The 17411-nt window shown below is 46.2% G+C and overlaps 2 protein-coding genes across 2 annotated transcripts; one reads left to right on the forward strand and one right to left on the reverse strand.

Moving 5' to 3' along the window:
- Positions 1-936: 936 nt before the first annotated feature.
- On the reverse strand, positions 937-9350 carry LOC141479282 (cathepsin E-like). Its single transcript, XM_074168377.1, has 9 exons — positions 9295-9350; positions 8943-9120; positions 6744-6861; positions 6159-6277; positions 5539-5738; positions 4765-4887; positions 3914-4058; positions 1222-1320; positions 937-1116 (listed from the first exon to the last, which is right to left on the reverse strand). Exons 1-9 carry the CDS (start codon positions 9348-9350, stop codon positions 937-939), a joined length of 1218 nt encoding a protein of 405 aa, XP_074024478.1.
- A 4685-nt stretch (positions 9351-14035) lies between these two features.
- On the forward strand, positions 14036-17398 carry LRRC10 (leucine rich repeat containing 10). The gene has a single exon (XM_074144613.1). The coding sequence runs from the start codon at positions 14036-14038 to the stop codon at positions 14870-14872; it is 837 nt and encodes a 278-aa protein (XP_074000714.1). The 3' UTR covers positions 14873-17398.
- Positions 17399-17411: the final 13 nt, after the last annotated feature.

Genomic DNA, 17411 nt, shown 5'->3' on the forward strand with positions numbered 1-17411 from the left:
ACCTCTGCCAGTGCTGAAGCTGCTGCCACCACAGACAAGAAGTGGCTGAGCAAAGGGCAGTAGATGTTTAGTGCTGGTGTGTTGGTCTCTTAACTCTGAGGTGGAGGGATGCTGCGGTATCCCTTTGGAGCTCCTTTTGCAAGGGTCCTGGTCTGGGTTTTGGAACGCAAATAGATGCTGCTCCCAGCTGCCCGCACTGCCAAGGGGCAGAGGTGACAGATGCTAAAAGCAGCAGCTGATATAAGACACAGACATTAAATGCTAAGACCCAAAACAGGAATAGAAAAGTGTCAGGCGAGAATGAATCCAAGGGAAAAAGCAGGTTTGAGAGATGGTGTAAGGAGCAGGAAATTGTGCGCAAGGAACAGTAGTGGAAATAAGTGGTCATGCAGGCATCAGTCAAATTCCTCTTTATATAAACTGGTTGGAGCAAGCCCATATAGAGAGGATTAAATGACACTCAGGAAATGAGGTTGGACAAAACCTCAACCATAGAGAATACCGAGGAAAAGGAAAACAGTAGGAAATGAAGTGGAAATTAGCACACAAGAAGAAAAAAGGATACCCACACCAGATCAGACTGGGATTAGTTTCCTCCATTCTTAACTGCTATCTTGTCAGCCTGGCACCGTTGAGCATTTTTATCCTTCCTGCTCTTTTGCAAATCTGAGTGCTGAGCTGTTTTCACTTCCTCCTGAGAGCCATGTTGTCCATCAGTTATTGAGGAAAAATGGTTTCTCAGTTGTAAACATATAAAAATTGAACCAAACTATATAATTTGGGACAAGGATCACTCCAAAATCTTTAAACCCTGGGGAGGGGGGAAATACACAGCTGCATTTCGGTCCAGAGTTTCAGTTAAAGCCCTTCTTCACATGTGTGTTGAAGATCATTACATTAATATTCACATTAAGGCAGAATAAATGTTATTAAGACTCAGTAGTAATCCTTCCTATGAACAGCTTTTGCAAATCCCACTCTGTCATTCCCACGGTCAAAAATGCAGTAAAACGCAGACATAAAGACATCTCCTAAAATCCAGAGCGGACCGGAGCGAGTGGTGATGTCGAGAGACTGAAAGCCACTCATGCAGAAGGTTTGGTCTTCTATAGACTCCTGGAAGGGAAAGCATGTGTCCCTGCGGCAGCCTGCTCCAGCCCTGGCTTGGGGAGCAAGGAGCAGGGAACAGGGAATGGGAGCAGGGAGGTGACACACACACACCTTTACGACGTATTGCTCTGCTGTCAGCTTGTACTCGTGGTGTCCGATCGTGAAGCTGATGTGGGGCAAGCTGGAGAGTCTTCTGCAGTCTACAAGAAACTGTATGCAAGGTACTGATTGAGATGGGATAGGTTTGCCTTCTTTTAAAGTATTGCCCTTTGAATTCAAGACTTTTGAGGCAGGTACGAGTGAATTTACTATGGAGAAACAGCATCAGACTGACTTATGGCCCAACACTGCCCTCCGGCTTCCCAGCTCCTGCCCTGGGTCAAACCAGCCCAGGAGCCCAGGCCACTGCACCAAAGCCCCCAGGGACCCACGGCTGATGAAAATCCTTGAGACCCTCAAAAGAACCGAGGTGAAGGGGGACTCTGACATGCCCCCTGTACAACCCAGAAGCAAAACTGAGGGCGTGAGCTCCAGTGAACCTTTGCTAGCAAGGTTTGCTGAGCAAAAGTCCCCCGATGCTCTGGGTGGAGGGAGCTGCCTCCAGCCCACGCAGGGAGCACCCTGTGGCTGCAGCTCACCCCAACTCCTTCCCATAATATCATTGCTTTAGTTAAAAAAAGGCCAGTGAGGAATACAGCACTTTATGCTCATACTCTGCCCTGGAGCGGGATTTAAAGAGCAGAAGAAGGACTAAACTCTGGCATGGTCATTAATTTCCATAAATAATACATTCACTTACAGTAACACAGAAGATCATTTCCTGGCCTTTCTAGTTATTTCATGAAACAACTGGCGTATTAAATGGCACTGCAGAACGCTCCAAGCCCCAGAGGGATCTTTGCTGTAAACTGTAGTGTTTAAAGTCATTGTTTTAGAGGCTTCCTATAAGGAAGAATCTACTTTTTTGCTGTTGTTAAATCTGCTTTATGAAAACATAGCCCTAAATCTTGTGTATACTTATCAGGTGTCATACCATTAGAAGAAAATAAACCATGGGATATGGAAGACAAGGGTAAAAAAGCCACTATAATGGTTTGTAGAATAAAGGAAGCAAGACATAATTCATTTACATAGCTAATATGTCCAGAACAAATTAATCCTCCCTGGAAAGAGATAAAAGTTCTGGTAAAATCACTGATAGATGCACCCACTTATCCTGGAGTAAATTTAAGCCAATATACTCTGCCTGACTGTAGTTGCTACAAAAACAGTCCTAGAAAGTCTTATTTTCAGGATGCGTTTTTGCAGAATCTGTGATGCTGACTGAGTGCTCTTACGTCAGCACTGGTGTGTATAAACTTACACTGCAATGACCTGTTTATTGTTTATATTACACTAATATAAGTGCGTTGGAAAAATGCATTTTATCCATTAGCATGCACCATTATAAACCCAACTTGTTTAAAGCATATTGTTTGGCATTTTTCTGAAAATGTGAATAAAAACAAAAGTTAAAGTTTAATTGAGAAAGAACCAGAACCCTCATAAGTTACACAAATGCAACTCCAGGTCCTCCTCTTACGAAAGGAGGGAGATTACAAGTACACCTTGTCTTTGATCATTCCCCAGTGCACTGGGCAACCGTAACACTCTCCCAAGTGCAGTTTAGGATCAGGATCAAGACAACAGTGAAGTTAACAGCAACTGGACGTGGCAGCTTTACTTGGGGCACTGGAGCTGTGGCAACGTGGTAATTACCCGTGGGAGTCAGCCAAGGGCCAGCAATAAGGCACAGTAAAAATAAGCTGCTCTCTTCCCAAAGGCGTGTGGGTTTAGCTATCTCAGGCTCATTATCTCAGTATTTTAGAAGTTATAAGGGTTCCATCATGCCATCTGAAAATTGTCAGAGGGGAGATGTGAAGGGCAGCATAGAGGTGTCCCAGCCTGTCCCACAGGCAAGACAGTGGGAAAGCCTGACCTACCTTGAGCAACCTCGGCTCACACATGCCCCCCAGAAGCACGGGGGGCTGGGGACAGCCAGGTGTGGAGCCAGAAAGCCCATGAAGCAGTACATCAAGGCTGCTTTGGGCCACTGGAGGAGGTGGAGGTGCTCCTCAGAGGGCAAGCAGAGGTGGGCAGTGTCAGCAAGGGGGATGCAGGAGAGAGCAGAAGGAAAGAAGAGGAAAACCAGTGAGGAGACAGAGAAATAAGATTCAGAAGAGACAATAAGAGACAGTGAGGTCCATCTTGCGCCCCGTGGCTCATCTGCCAGGAGCCAGCACTGTGAGCATCACAGCTGTGCGTGCCCCCTGGAGCCCCAGGACACTGCCTGCTCCACTGCAAGCTGACAGTCAGAGGTCTTGTCAGTGGAGTGATTGTCAGGCTGCAATTACAGTATCTTTCCCTTTCCAGTTGATGCTGATGGGGCTGGCCATCAACGCCGAACCCCTCCTGGCTCAGGGGAGCCAATGGCTATAGCTGGGGACATTGAAAACCCTCTGATTTTCCAAAAGAAAATTCTCTCTGATGTAGAGTACAGGTCGATTCCTCAAACAGATGCCCCCATTATTTCCTTACACACCACTACTGATGAGTACAGGAGAGGATGTGGACATTTGGGAGGAGGGCTGGGGCAGCAAGGCAGATGAGTCCAAACCAGCTTGGCTCTGAGTTCAGTGCTTTCCTGGAAACAAGGCTTTCCCTGAGACCTTTCCGAGCCATTATTTTCCCACCCTGTAAGCTCTTTGCACCAAAAATCAATTTCTCTTCCTCTCTGGATGTTTTCTGGCTGTATAGTTTTTACCTCTCCAGTATGCGATGGACTTGCCCCAATATACTCCTGTAATCGCCTGATTTGTGAAGAGGGGCCGGTGATAAGAGAAGTGCCTGAGTCAACGATGGCTTCGCAGCCATGGGAGCAAAATGCCACCCGGCCCTGGATCTTTATACTGCAAGTGAAAAACAAAGCATCTTTAAGCAAATAGCACGTACACTGTGACTGAAGCAGCATCTTATTGATAGCTAAAGTACCAGAGTATGGACTGAAGTCAAAACTTGACAACTTTGCCAGTCTTAAAAGACAAGACTGTTTTTAGAGAACAAGAAAGTAAAAGGAAACTGCATGAGGAAGATATACCATCTGCAGACCCACTTTTCTTTCTTGGGACTCCTACAGCCCCAATCATTTGTCACCTGCTGACGAATTTTTCCTCACCCACAGGTATGTGTCCTCATTGATGTACGCAGCAGGAGGAAGAATGAAGGGATGCTGACTACTTTGGCCAAGGTTAACCAAGGTTAAAGATAAGAGCAGGACCTCTGGCCAAAGTTAAAGATGAGAGCAGGACCTGGAGCTGGATTCAGTTCCTGGGTGCCTTAACCTCTTAACTGAATAGTCCACCAAGAGTCAACTTGACCATTGGTGTATCCTATTAAAACATATTAAAATGCTCTCCCAGAAACCAGCTCCACATGTCACAGCAGATTTAGAGAGTTAATAATCTCCGGTCTCATCCTGGCAAACCCCCTCTTTGAGAGACACAAAGGTAAAACACTGCAGCCAAGTCCTCCTACATCTGTATCACTAGGTGTTTCTGCCTCTGGGGGTTGAAGCATTCTCCATTAGGTGAATTCCACCAGGTATTTCATACATACTTGCTCATATGTATTTGCCAGTAGCTTTTCTCGGTGACTGGGACCCAGTGGATTGAACCTTTGTAGCGGGAATGGTCTATCCCACCCAGGATCAACTCACCACCATTCTCGGTGTCATCTCCTCTGAAAGCAGAAGACAGGTTAACACCGACACGGGAGTGTGCCAGTACACGCCGATGAAATTACACTTAAAAAGCAAAAGACAAACCACAGCCCTTTCTAAATTCAGATATGGATGGCTGAAGGGGATTATTTCTAAATTATAACTGCATATGTCCCCACTCAGAGCCTCCAAACAACCTCTGAGAAGACTTGCTGTAGGCTGCCAAGGGCTAAGATAGGCATCAGAGCTGAGCCAGTTGCTGCTCTCACCTCAGAATAAACCTCAGATAAATTGATGGAGTTACAGTTGGGTCTAGGTGAGGTTACAACATTTCTTGTCTGAAATGTGGCTACCTGGGTGTAGCCTGGCATTTCTGTTCATCTCCACTGGCCAGAAGGAAACCTCTGGCAACTCAGACATGGTGAGACTGAACTGGGAGCTTTTCTTTTGTTTATGACTAGCTCCAACAAGAATAACTGTCCAAAAATTCATGGTCCTCCCCAGCACATTTTTCCTTTTCACTCCATATTTTTCAGTCTCAAATTGAAAAAAAGGAAAAAAGAAATGGGGAAAATTACTTTCTAGAATTGAAGATTTATACAGAGACACGGTTGCCTCAACAATTAAAATAGATTTGCTTCTTTTTTGGCAGTGCCACTTTAAAGACTGACCTTTTCAGATAGAAAGAGAAGACCGGCTCCTCTACCAGCTTCTGGTTCATGATGCTGTCAAACACGGGCAGAGCATTGCCCACTGCTAAGGAGGGGTAGCCCAAGCCCAGCACGCCATCAAAGTGGGCAAGGGCAAAGGTTGTTCCAGGCTCAAACACTGACTCACCAAAGTCCTGTCCCCTGATGGAGATGTTACTTATCTGTTTGGTACAAGTGAAAGTAAAGACACCATCAATTACAAGAAATCAGCCACATTTCAGATCCATATCGATAGATTCATTCAGTTTGTAAAGCCTGAGTATCCTCATCAATAAAACAGGTGCCCATTTGGCGAGTTGGCTGCACCGGTTCCCTTTAATACCTTAATTCTGTGGAAGTTTCTTCATAAACCCAGGACAGGACCCAAGGAGAGAAGCAGAAATGCAAAATAAAAGCTTGGGGATTTGTCTGGTTAGCCCACAGATGGGGCAGCACCCCCACCTCTCAGTACCTGGCTTGGTGAGACCTCCCCCTGTGCTTGCCTAAACCAGGGAAGGTTTTCCAAGGCAAGGACAGTCTCCAAACTGCCCTGAAAACCTGGCTGACCTGGAGGCTGACACCCTCTTTAGGCAGAGGCTCACCTGCAGCGTGTCTTTGCCAGCGATGCCCAGAAGCTGTCCCGTGCCGTACTGCAAAGAGAAGGCTTCCCCTCCGTGCTCATATGAATCCGACAGGAAGGACTTAAATTTCTGGTGCACCCCTGCACAAAACAAATGACACTTGTGGACCGAGGGGAGGTCCCAGCAACATGCCCAAGAATGAACCAGCTGAGATGCAGGAGAGCCAGATTTTCCCTTGTCTTGTGAGGAAGCTGTCGATGGATTTTTTTCTGTTTTCAGAATACTTCAGGGGTTTTAAAGACAAGTGGAAAATCCAAACAAAACAGGGCATTTCCATGGCTATTTGTAACTCTCCCAGGATTATTTTCATGCCTTTCACCTCATGGTGTGGAGGAATGCTTGGCAGCTGCTGCCAGCACCTTCCCTGGCTGTGGGGTGGCACAGAGGGGCAGAGATGGAGGAGCAAGCTGGAGAGGGGACAGCAGAACCTTGGAGGTTCTCCAAATCCTCCCCTCCCAAACCCCACTGCAGGGGGGGCCATGGGAAAGGAGAAATGGCCGAGGTATCCGAGACAGGTGGAGCGTAAGGGAGGGTAACATTTCTTACTGCACGCTTCACTGATGCAATAAGCAGAAGGGACCCAAAAATTGGAGGAGCCGGTGTCAAACACGACGGTGAACCTCTGGGGTGGCGTGCCGACATTCACAACTCCGTAGTACTGCGCCTGCGGGAGGAACAACATGGTCAGCCCCAGCCTGCCTCCCGATGAGCTAGTCCTGAGGAAAAGGCAGACCTGGGGGCACCACCCAGTGCTTTCTCAGGGAATTCGGTGCAGTTTCATCTGAATTCATGTAAATGCACGCCAGAGGGAGGTGAGTCTGGCTCCACAAGTGGCTGCGGGCAGCAGACCTCACTCCAGCTGCACACATAGTAGTGTGGGGTTCTCAAAGCCTTTTAAGCAAATGTTCAGTCAGGTTCCCCGTGAAGTCAATGAGCCCTCTTGCCCCAGTTTCAATGGTGGCAAGGTCAGCCCCAAGACAAAGCTCTCGCATGACCCCACGGGCTTTCAGGCAGCTCCCTGCCAGTGTCAGTAAGAAATCAGTGATACCACAACACCACGACCCACCTCAGCCGGTGTCAAAGGGCTCCGACCAGCAGCACAACTGCTGTCACAGGTGGCTGGGCTGTTTCCTTCATAATTAGCAGCTATTAGCAAGTTAAAAAATTAATTCTTGAATTCTGTTGCAGAGACTGTATCTAACGTACTGAACAAAGTTCATCCAGTGGATAAAGAAACCACTGACCGTCCTTGGATACCAATTGAGGGTAGAGATAATCTGTGAACACGTGAATGCTGGAGTGAAGAGCTTATCCGCATCCCGAATGCAAGTGTCTAAGTGCCCCTATCTGGCCCTGGAAGAGCACTTCAGCATTAAGAGACCTATTTTTAGGAAGAGGTATTTCTGGAATTCAAACACAGATAGAAAAGCAATACCCAGTGCCAAGCCTTTTGTAGCAATACAAATATTTGAATATGTATCTTCAAGTGCATACTGGTTAATTAATACACTGAATATAGTTTCTGATCCTGGAGTTTATGGCCTGAATGAGATAATCATGAAAATGCAAGCATGAGTGCTGTTTAAGAGACTATCCAGCTATACAGTAGGATTTTATTCCTTCCTGTATTAAACAAACCTTTATTGATTAATCTGTGAAGTGAGGCAGCTCTAAGATATGTTGGTAAAAAAAAAAAACCAAACCCCAAAACCCCCACGAACACACCATACGGAAACCTCCACAAAATCATTCCTGGTGCTAGCTGGATATGCTAGCTGTGTGGATTTTAGTTTGTTATTTTGATATTTATCCCTCTTTGATAAGCTTTAGAGCAGGCTGAAATATTTTACTCTCCTTTTTTCTTCTTCACACACATCTCTAGCTCCTCTCGATGTATTTATTTATGGTCCACAAGTGTGAGGAAGTTCTTGCTGAATTAATTTGCCTTTCCCTTCCCTGTTCAGATGCAGCCTCCACAACATTTCTACAACCTAGCTTTCCTTTAGATAGGCATAACAGAAGAACCAAATAAAACAGGAAACAGAGACCAACCAAATGGACAGAATGCTAAACCCAGGAAAGAGTTTACAAAATGGTTGACCTGCTGACTTGCCTGTCTGAGGTCTAATGAAACTCATTATTTTTCCTTTCTCAGTTTAGATGGTAAATTCAGCCAGGGTAGTGTGAGATCCAGGTTGGTCTCTAATATTTAATACATATTAAGCTCAGGAGATAAAAGCAGAAGGATAAAAACTCTACTTGCATCTTTATTATCACTGGTTTATGATTCCATGCGATCAAATAAATGAGATTCAGGGGATTTTTTATAACATGCAAACATCCAAGTTTCTTCTAAATAGAATAGAGCTAAATGAAGTAATCAGATTCTGCTACTGAAAACCCAATCCTGAACTAAGATTGATACAGGCAAACCTTCCACACTTGTTTGGAGACCCAACCAAGTCTAATACAGATCTATACAAAAATAAAACTTGTCACAGGACTACTGCTGTGAGACTACATCAGATTTCTACCCAGGTCCCATGCTAACCTAGATCTATACGTGCTTTATGTTGCAGAGTGGTAAACTAAATTTTCATGATCTAATATTGATAGCATAGAGAACAAGCCATCTCAAGCCCTATAATTTCATTGAGAGACTAGATTTGAAATATGCTGGGGAAAAAAATCTGCCTTCAAGAGAACAACAAGTCCTTATGATTGCATTACCAAAACTGTACTTACATTCATGTAATCATACAGCCTTTCTGAAGCGGTTCCTACTGATAAAGCAATATCTGCAGGGAAGCAATGCAGGTACCTCCGGGCAAAAACATCCGGGTGGTGATTCCTCCAAAATTCCTCTAATTCTCCCTTTTCCTTCAGCTGTTTTTTGATAGATTTGAATCGAACAAGAGGGATTCTATGCAAATAAAATAAACACACAAAAATTAACTGGTTTTCCTTTCTAGAGCTCTCAGGTACTCTGTTTTTTTTTAAATTTATCTATGTTTGAGACCTCAAGTACCAACAAGCATGGGTCATCCCAGGAAGCCAGCTGAGACGTGCACCAGCAATGCGGGATGTGTTTTCTTACCGTTCCATGGCCACGGTGAAGGGGATGCAAACCACAGCCAACAGTAGCACCCTCATGGCTCCAAGTGGTTCAGAGTCTAATGACACTCATTTAGTCAGAATTCCCTTTTTTATACCCCGTTGTCAGCAGAGGGCTGTTCGCCAGGTCAATCAATCACAGGAGGTCACTGCTTTGGCAGAAAACCGATTGATTTGCTCTCAGAGAAACTGCTTGATTGTGCAAATAGCGGTGTCCAGTGGAGCTACTGAGGCACAGATAACCAGGGCACAGTCTAGACCAAATAGACATTTTACTAACAATCTTTAATGTCTTTTACATAAATATAATAAATGGGGTGAGCTTGGCTCCTGTTAGCATGGGAAAGAGGAGGTGGTCCAAGGACTTGCCTGGATGCCTCCGAGTAAGCTGCTTTTCAAGCTCGCTTCAGTGGCAAGTAGTCCAGAAGTGTCCGACGCAGAGAAAGAAGATGTAATATATAACTGTTCCCCTTTTACACACAGACATTTCAGCAGGACTGAGCAGATGGACACTTGACAGGGTTGTGACGAGTCCTCCCCTAACAACTGAAGATTAATTCCCTATTTACGGGAGAGCTTCAGTCCAAACATAAATGTGATTGCCACCCCCAAAAAACGGGTCTTAAAAGTCAAAAAGATGACAGCCTGCGACACACAGTAATAGCCAGGGGGGTTGCACACATTTCAGCAAGACATTTGGAAGCGCTCGCTTGGATTTATTTTCCTGCGAGTTTTCTGAGGTTAGTGGTTCCCACCCCTGTCTGACACTCGGGTTTGAGTCAGGCTGGCAGAAAAATAATGGTGTCAAAAAGAGACTCTGATCTGACAGAGAGCAACCCCAAACCCATTAGCTGCCTGAGAGGAATCTCAGCATTGAGACTGCAATTTACTTATGAGACTTTTTTAATCTTTCCTCTGCATGAGAAAGCGCGGTGAGCAATTACATACTGCAGCCTAGCACACATTAAGGCTAAATTTGAATAATCAGCCATTTTTTTGCTCAAAAGACTATGCTTGGATGCTGGGAAAAGAGCAATAACGATTATTTTCCTGCAATACATCACTTATTTAAAATAGACTGCTCACCACGTGAAGGGGAACTGGAAGTAACCCCTCCCAAAGACAGCCGATCTGTGACAGTGGGTAGTGAAGAATGAATGTCAAGAACATGGAGGAGGCAGGAGCTGTAGCAGAAATGCTCCAGACAAGAAAAAACAACTGCAAAAAACCCAAACACACAGTATTTGTGAGAGAAGAAGGGGTCTGACCTATCACAGACTTTAAATAAATGTAAAGCAAATCGTTATGAGCACATACTAAAGACATTTTAAAAAACTGTTCCTTTAAACCTCCTTCCTTGCTATATCAGGCTGATTGAGGAGGGGCATGAGAGTCTTAAAATCAATTATTTTAGACCTCTCTTCATTAGTCCCCTGGATTTTTAAATACATTGTTTGCTTTTCCAAACTTACCTCCAAAATTGTGAGGGCTACACGGCCTGCTCTCAGCAAAGGCTGAGCCTGGTGTCCTCACACAGCTGTGTGCAGAGCTTTAGAGTTGAAAAAGGACCAGTATCTCTATTCTAATGTTTTACTTCTTATTAAAAAAAAAAAAATCTCAAAAAATGCAGGAATACTAACACACAGCTTTTATATTGATTTCCATTTTATTGTGATTTTTTTTTTTAAATTGTCAGCCCTGAGCAGTTCCCTGTTTCTTCTGGACTCAGAAGTTCTTTACACGTTCTCAGCAAGCAACCACGCTTTCTGTCCCACAGACGTCCCAGCCACCGAGCTGCAGGAGCTGGGTGCTGGAAAGAAGAACGGTGAACAATAGCTGGGGTCATCTGTGAACTTCCAGAAAGCAAAGGCATTTCTCAAGGAGCCTACATGTGCCACCTGACGTACAGCAGAGCAGATGTCATGCCCTCTGGTTGGGCAATGTCGCTTTGACAAGAGCAAGACAATGTCTGCGCTGAGCGCCTTTATCACTTGAACTTTTCCTCTAATGCCACAAATGCTTCTGGGAAGTCATGAATGCTCATGTTTGGAGGACATCAGGATAACTTTGAAGACGTGAAGTGGCTTTCAAAACACCACCCTGGGTCTACTGAGGGGACTGCCTTTGCCTTGGAGCTTCCACTGAGTCGCTGATCTTCAGAAGGATCAAGATTGTTCATTTTATTGCAAATGTAGCCCTTTATTAACTCACCACACAAAAGTTATTTTTTCCCAAATGCTCTGATCTCACAGTGTGTTCCAAGTAGACTTTCATTTAGCCAACAGAGGTACAAAATGCAGCAACAAAAGGTCATTGTGACATTTTTTGATAAGCTGGAATAATGATTAAACTACAATGCAGAGGATCCCTAAGAAATAGTTGTCTACAGTTTAAAAGTTTCATTAAGGAGAAAAAATTCAAGTAGAAAATATATATACTTACCTGTGTCTATAGACATAAGGTATATTGCAAATTCACTTCTCTCCATATGGATTATGAAGAATAATATGCCTAAACATTATTAATATACTCTTACCTAGGCTTTTATGTTGTTCTGATCAGCGGGATATCTGAAGAGATTTGTTTAAGGGACATGTCTTTGTCATGGATGTAAATTCATTATTATTTCTGCCAAATGCATTTGTTTTTCCACACCTGTAGCCTACAGTGCCTTAACGAGGCGGGGAGCCTTGCCTTTAGAAGCTGCCACAGCTGCTTAGAAATGGAAACAAAGACAAAATGAGGAATATTTTCTTAAAAGTCTGATCTCATTCCAGGGTAACTGCTTGGAAAAGGATGCTCTGTGAAATCCTGGAACGACACGCTGCCCACAGCGGTCCTCCGACGGGGCATGTAGTATTAAAGCAGTAAAGAAGTGGCTGCTCTGAGATGCTCATTCAGAAGCGGCTCTTGCTGCCGGGATGCTATGCCTGCCACGTCCTGCCTTCTGTCATGAGAGAGAGTATTTTCAGCGCCCCTCTTCCACAGCACGGCCACAGATGACTGTGATGTATCTTTGCTCTCCAGGCTTGATTCTCTGCCCAGCTTCTCCATCCAAAAACTATTTTACAGCACTCAGGTCGCAGCACTCGCTGTTCTCCATCCTGCTGCAATACTGGTCCCCAGATGCCCTCTCCGTTGTTCTCCTCCCCCAGGAAAGCCTCCATACATTTCGTAGCACCACTGCTGCATGGCACAGCCACTCATCTTGCAGGGAAATGACCAGTGAAGATCCTTTAGCCTATACTCAATTGATAACTAAGAGCTTCTTTACATTTGAAAGCAAAGCTATTACCAGATTTGACCGGATATCCAGAGGCCACCTTAACTGTTTGATATTGCCTTTTTCTCAATCTTCTGTTTGCTCTGCCTTTTGTTTTTCTAAGAATACGTGGCTCCCAGCAATCGTGTATTTTGGTTGTGCAGCAACCAACACCAAGAAACTGACTGCAGATTGTTTGAACAAAGTATCCTCCCTAAAATACGGCAAGTGTGGAAAATGACAGCAATGAGCTGTAGATATCAAAGCAGAGAGTGAGAGCCAGCTGTCAGAAAGGCTATTTCACCTTAAAACACTCTGCCAGTTTTCACACCCAAAGATCATAGTAGACCCACGGCCAACACAGGTAGGACAATCCCCAAGAAAGCTTAAACCAGCAACAGCTCAAGAAGCCAAAGTATCCAGAGGTGCCTACAGATGGGAAGGCTCCTCCTAGAAATCAGAGGTGCTCCTGACCTGAATAGCAGTGGATCTTGCCAAAAGGAGGAGGGGAGCAGTTTACACCGTCACATCTAAAAAGTCATAATTTTTAACATCTCACTCATAACAAGTGAGAATCTTGATGGAATCAAACCCATGGCAGTTTCTTGCCAGGTTTTGGTACGGACACGGGAACTGCAGTAGCAGAGTCAGAAGGCGGCAGGAGAACAGCCTTGGCAGGTTGCGATAGTGAGCGCATTAAACTGGGATTCAGACAAGAAGACAATTCAGACATAATGTAATGAAAAAGGCCCTACACAGCCATGAGTGCCAGAGGTTATAGTAAACACCATTGAATTAGGAACATAAAGAGTAGAACAGCTCAAGATAGCCGTTTGCCAAGTATTTGTGTTAAAGGTTTAAGATAAGTACTGGGCGGCAAGTTACACTCCGAAATTATGTATTTGGCACCTCGCAAAGTAAATCCCTAAAAGTGCTGCTCATCTGGAAAGTCAGTCAAGTCTTGACAGGTATTTTAAACAACAATTCAATTACATCCCACTTTTCTGCTGAAAGTTTAATGAAAGCTAAACATCTGAGTTTAAAAATTTGTTCTTCTGGGGTGTTTACTCTCCCGATCCAATCCCGGCAGCCAGCACCAGCTGCACAACCAGCACCGCCAGAGCGAGAGGTGAGGGGCTGGGACATCAGGGCAACAGTTTGGGGCAAAACCCGAGAACATCGACAGTGTGCAGGGAGAGGCCAGAAGGAATGTTTTCGGGGGGAGCGTGGGCGGGAGAGGGAGACCTGTGCTGTAAGTCATCCTGTCCGTAATCCCCGTCACCAGACACTCATTCGGTTATCAGAAACATTTCAAAGCCCTCGAGATTAATGGCTGGTGCCATGTAAACAGAGCCTTATATTGGGAAGACGGAGTTAGCGGCAAGCCAGTGCGCAGCAGGAGAAAACCAAGGCGGGTCCCTGTCCCTTGCAGTGCCGGCGGTCCCCAAAGTTAAGTCCCGGGATGGGCAACAGCCTGAAAGCCATAGTTGCTTTTGTGCCCTCCAACGAGTGCCAGAAGTACCTCCTGGAAGACCTAGAAGAGATGCCAGTGGATAAAATGGTGGACCTGAGCGGCAGGCAGCTGAGGCGGCTGCCTGTACACATTTGCTCTTTCCGGGAACTGGTCAAGCTGTACCTGAGCGACAACAACCTGAACCATCTGCCCCCCGAGCTGGAGCAGCTGCAAAACCTGCAGATCCTGGCACTGGACTTCAACAACTTCAAGGCGCTGCCCCTGGTGGTGTGCACGCTGAAGCAGCTCTGCATCCTCTACCTGGGCAACAATAAGCTCTGCAGCTTGCCCCTCGAGCTCCGGCTCCTGCAGAACCTCAAGACCCTCTGGATCGAGTCCAACTGCCTGCAGTGCCTGCCCGAGGTGGTCTGCGAGCTCAGCCTGCTCAAGACCCTGCACGCCGGCTCCAACGCCCTGCGCACCCTCCCCACCCAGCTGCAGTGCCTGCAGGAGCTCCGCACCATCTGGCTGTCGGGCAACCTGCTGTCCGAGTTCCCCCCCGTGCTCCTGGACATGCCTTTCCTGGAGGTGATCGACGTGGATCGCAACTCCATCCGGTTCTTCCCCAGCCTGGCTCACCTTCCCGGCTTGAAGCTGGTGATCTACGACCACAACCCCTGCAGGAACGCACCCAAAGTGGCCAAAGGGGTGCGGAGGGTGGGGAGGTGGTCGGAGGAGACCCCCGAACCCCGCAAGCGGTCTGGGGCGGTGATAGAAATCTCGCTTGAAGAGAAACCGTCACCACCTCCTGCCGCCAAGCCCGAGCCAGAAGCCGAGCCCTGCTGATGCTCTGGCAACGGTGGCAGCACCCTCACAACGCTGCCCAACCTCGGCTTCTCCCTCGCTTGCTGGTGTCTAGGGAGCACCAACACCACCTGACTGGTCTTCAGGAGTAGGTGCACCGGCTTAGAGCTCGGCGACAGCAAAACTCTCTTGTACAGACATCCCCCTCCATGGAGTATCCAGCACTCTCCAGAGCAAAGACTTCCTCCCTTTCCTATGTGGGGAAAAACCACTCATGAGTTTGAAGTAGAGATGAAGACACAGTTTAGATGTTTTCCACGGGTGGAATGCACAGAGCAAGTACGGACCCGCTGCTCCCCACTCATGGGCTTGCTCTTCTCCCTTCCACCTTGCTGAGGTACCTGAGCTCAGCTGGAAACCACCGTTCGAGGTAACGGCTGCCGGGAGTCACAGCGCTGAAGTAACCCACAGGGTTTGTCTCAAACGACTTAGCTGAAAAGCAGCAGTAGCTTGAAGGTTTCCCCTCCTGCGATGTGAGAAGCGGTAGCGGAGCCCTGGCTGTGCTATCACAGGCACAGTGAGCTCTCCTCTTACAGCTGCCACCTTCATCCTGGAAAATTAGCAAATGCTCTCGTTTTGTTACTGCCAAGCGGCATTTTAAACGATGGTGAGGAAAGCTGAAGGCTTTGCTGCTCGTTTGTATGTAACCAGCAACGCTGCCTGCGAGGGCAGCTGCACACCTCCAGTTTTCACGCAGTAGCAAAGATGGAAATCAAAGCCTAAGACCATGAGAAAAACCACGAGAGCTGCAAAGACTCGCATGAATAAACCCCAGGGCTGGGATCCTGCCACTACAGGCTTGCGCTGAAGCCGAGGCAAACTTTGCGCACTTGACTTCAGCTGGGTATTTCTCCAGCTCGCAACTTGGACCGGTTCTCATCCCCTTCAAAACGCATGGAATACTTTTTTTTTTTTTAAGGATGTTTTGCTTTGAGTAACACAGAAATTTAGCTCAAAATGACATTTTTAGCTTTTGATTCCATAGCACAGGTCATTTGAGTTTGGGTAAAGACAGCTTTTTTTGTTTTAAAAAGGGTGAGGAGCCCTTGGTGGCGCAGAAGAGCCACGACCCTCTCTGCCTTGCTCGCTCGTCAGTGCGACCGTCTCAGCAGAGCGGCAGTCGACTTCCCAGAAAAGGTTTGATTCGATGCCAGTTCGTGACTGCTCAGTGTCATTTACATGCTTGAAAAATTATCTGGAAATATATAGACTCTCCCAGCGCCTGCCGCCTTGTTAAAGGAGGTCTGAATTTGGATGTGGCTGGCACTCACATAGTGTGCTTACTAGTCATTACATTAAATAAAATATATTAGTGTCTAGCTGAGTTAAACCATCCTTCTTTGGAAGTAACTGAATTCTCCCTTTCCAAATTTTTTATCTAACCTTTTCCAACGATTTCTTCCTACAAAATTATTCAGCAGGACAAGAGTTTGGGGCTTTTTTAACATCCAAGGTCAATGTTTTATTTGCTATGGAACTGATTATTACTTGGTTTATCCGAGGGGGTCGGGAAGAGGGTGCTTTCACCTGCTTTCATTTAACACAGCGCTCTCTGCACAGTGTTGTCACTTTTGGAGATCTGAAGAGAGTTTTGAGTTTGGAGGAACATTCTTAAGCAGATTCTCTTCATTTCAGGAAACCTACAGGAGAAAAATGTTTGCACAGGTATTTTATTTCCAGCAATCTCTCTGCCTGGGCAGACTCCCCCTGCTGTTTGCCGAGGTGCTGGTTACATTGGCAAGGGCCAGGAGGGTGACAACACCCAGGTGGCACCTCCCGAGGGGCTCCCACACAGATCTGCTTACAGGCATCAAGAATCTGCATGAAGAGTGACACAGGCATCAGGGACTTTCTTGTGACCTGAGCATAAAGAAACGAGTCCAATTAAGAAACACGTTGCCTTTACGGCAACTACTGGAAGAGGGAAGAGGACATAAAGGTAGGCCACAACTGGTGTGAAAGGGGGGAAAACAAAAAAAAGGGAACGCGATGCAAACTGACACATTTTCCACTAACTGCCCTCTATTATAACTGTATGTGAAGTCGGCCTAAGTCCAGTACTTTATAGTCAAACACGAATTGTTTGGGAGAGATGTCAGCATCCTGGACCAGACTGCATCTTCCTCTCGCTCCCCCCTTCAGCAGAACTCCTATCTACAGAAAATTTGCAGTGTAAAAAGCTGTAAAATCCCTGAAGTTGTAGTTCCGGGCACTGACCAAGGTTCCTCTTCAGCTTTTTCTCTTCCTTTTACTATCATAAGATGAGGAATACTCCAGCATCACTAGGAAAGGGTAACAGTTAACTTCAGAGCCCGTTTCTAGGATCCCGACATAAAGCCTGTCCAGGCAGGACTGGAATAAACCGCTCACACTGAACGCACCAGGGTCAACCCAAACCAGCAAAGGCCCAAGAGGAAGGACATCCTTCACCCGACTTGCCCGGGGGCTGTTTTGAAGTGCCTGAGGACAAGCACCGTGGCTTTTCTAATCAAACTGCCCTTCTCTGTTCTACACAAAAACA

The sequence above is a fragment of the Numenius arquata genome, chromosome 2, assembly GCF_964106895.1.
Source record: "Numenius arquata chromosome 2, bNumArq3.hap1.1, whole genome shotgun sequence".
Taxonomy (NCBI): domain Eukaryota; kingdom Metazoa; phylum Chordata; class Aves; order Charadriiformes; family Scolopacidae; genus Numenius; species Numenius arquata.

Bases quoted from the DNA above. Each gene is read 5' to 3' on its own strand.
- LRRC10 (XM_074144613.1), top strand. From the start codon at position 14,036: ATGGGCAACAGCCTGAAAGCCATAGTTGCTTTTGTGCCCTCCAACGAG.
- LOC141479282 (XM_074168377.1), bottom strand. From the start codon at position 9,350: ATGAGGGTGCTACTGTTGGCTGTGGTTTGCATCCCCTTCACCGTGGCC. The intron at 6,862-8,942 runs GTAAGTACAGTT...TTCCTCCCGCAG, and splicing joins GGCTGTATGATTACATGAAT to GCGCAGTACTACGGAGTTGT. The intron at 4,888-5,538 runs GTCAGTCTTTAA...TTCTGCTTTCAG, and splicing joins TTCTCTTTCTATCTGAAAAG to AGGAGATGACACCGAGAATG.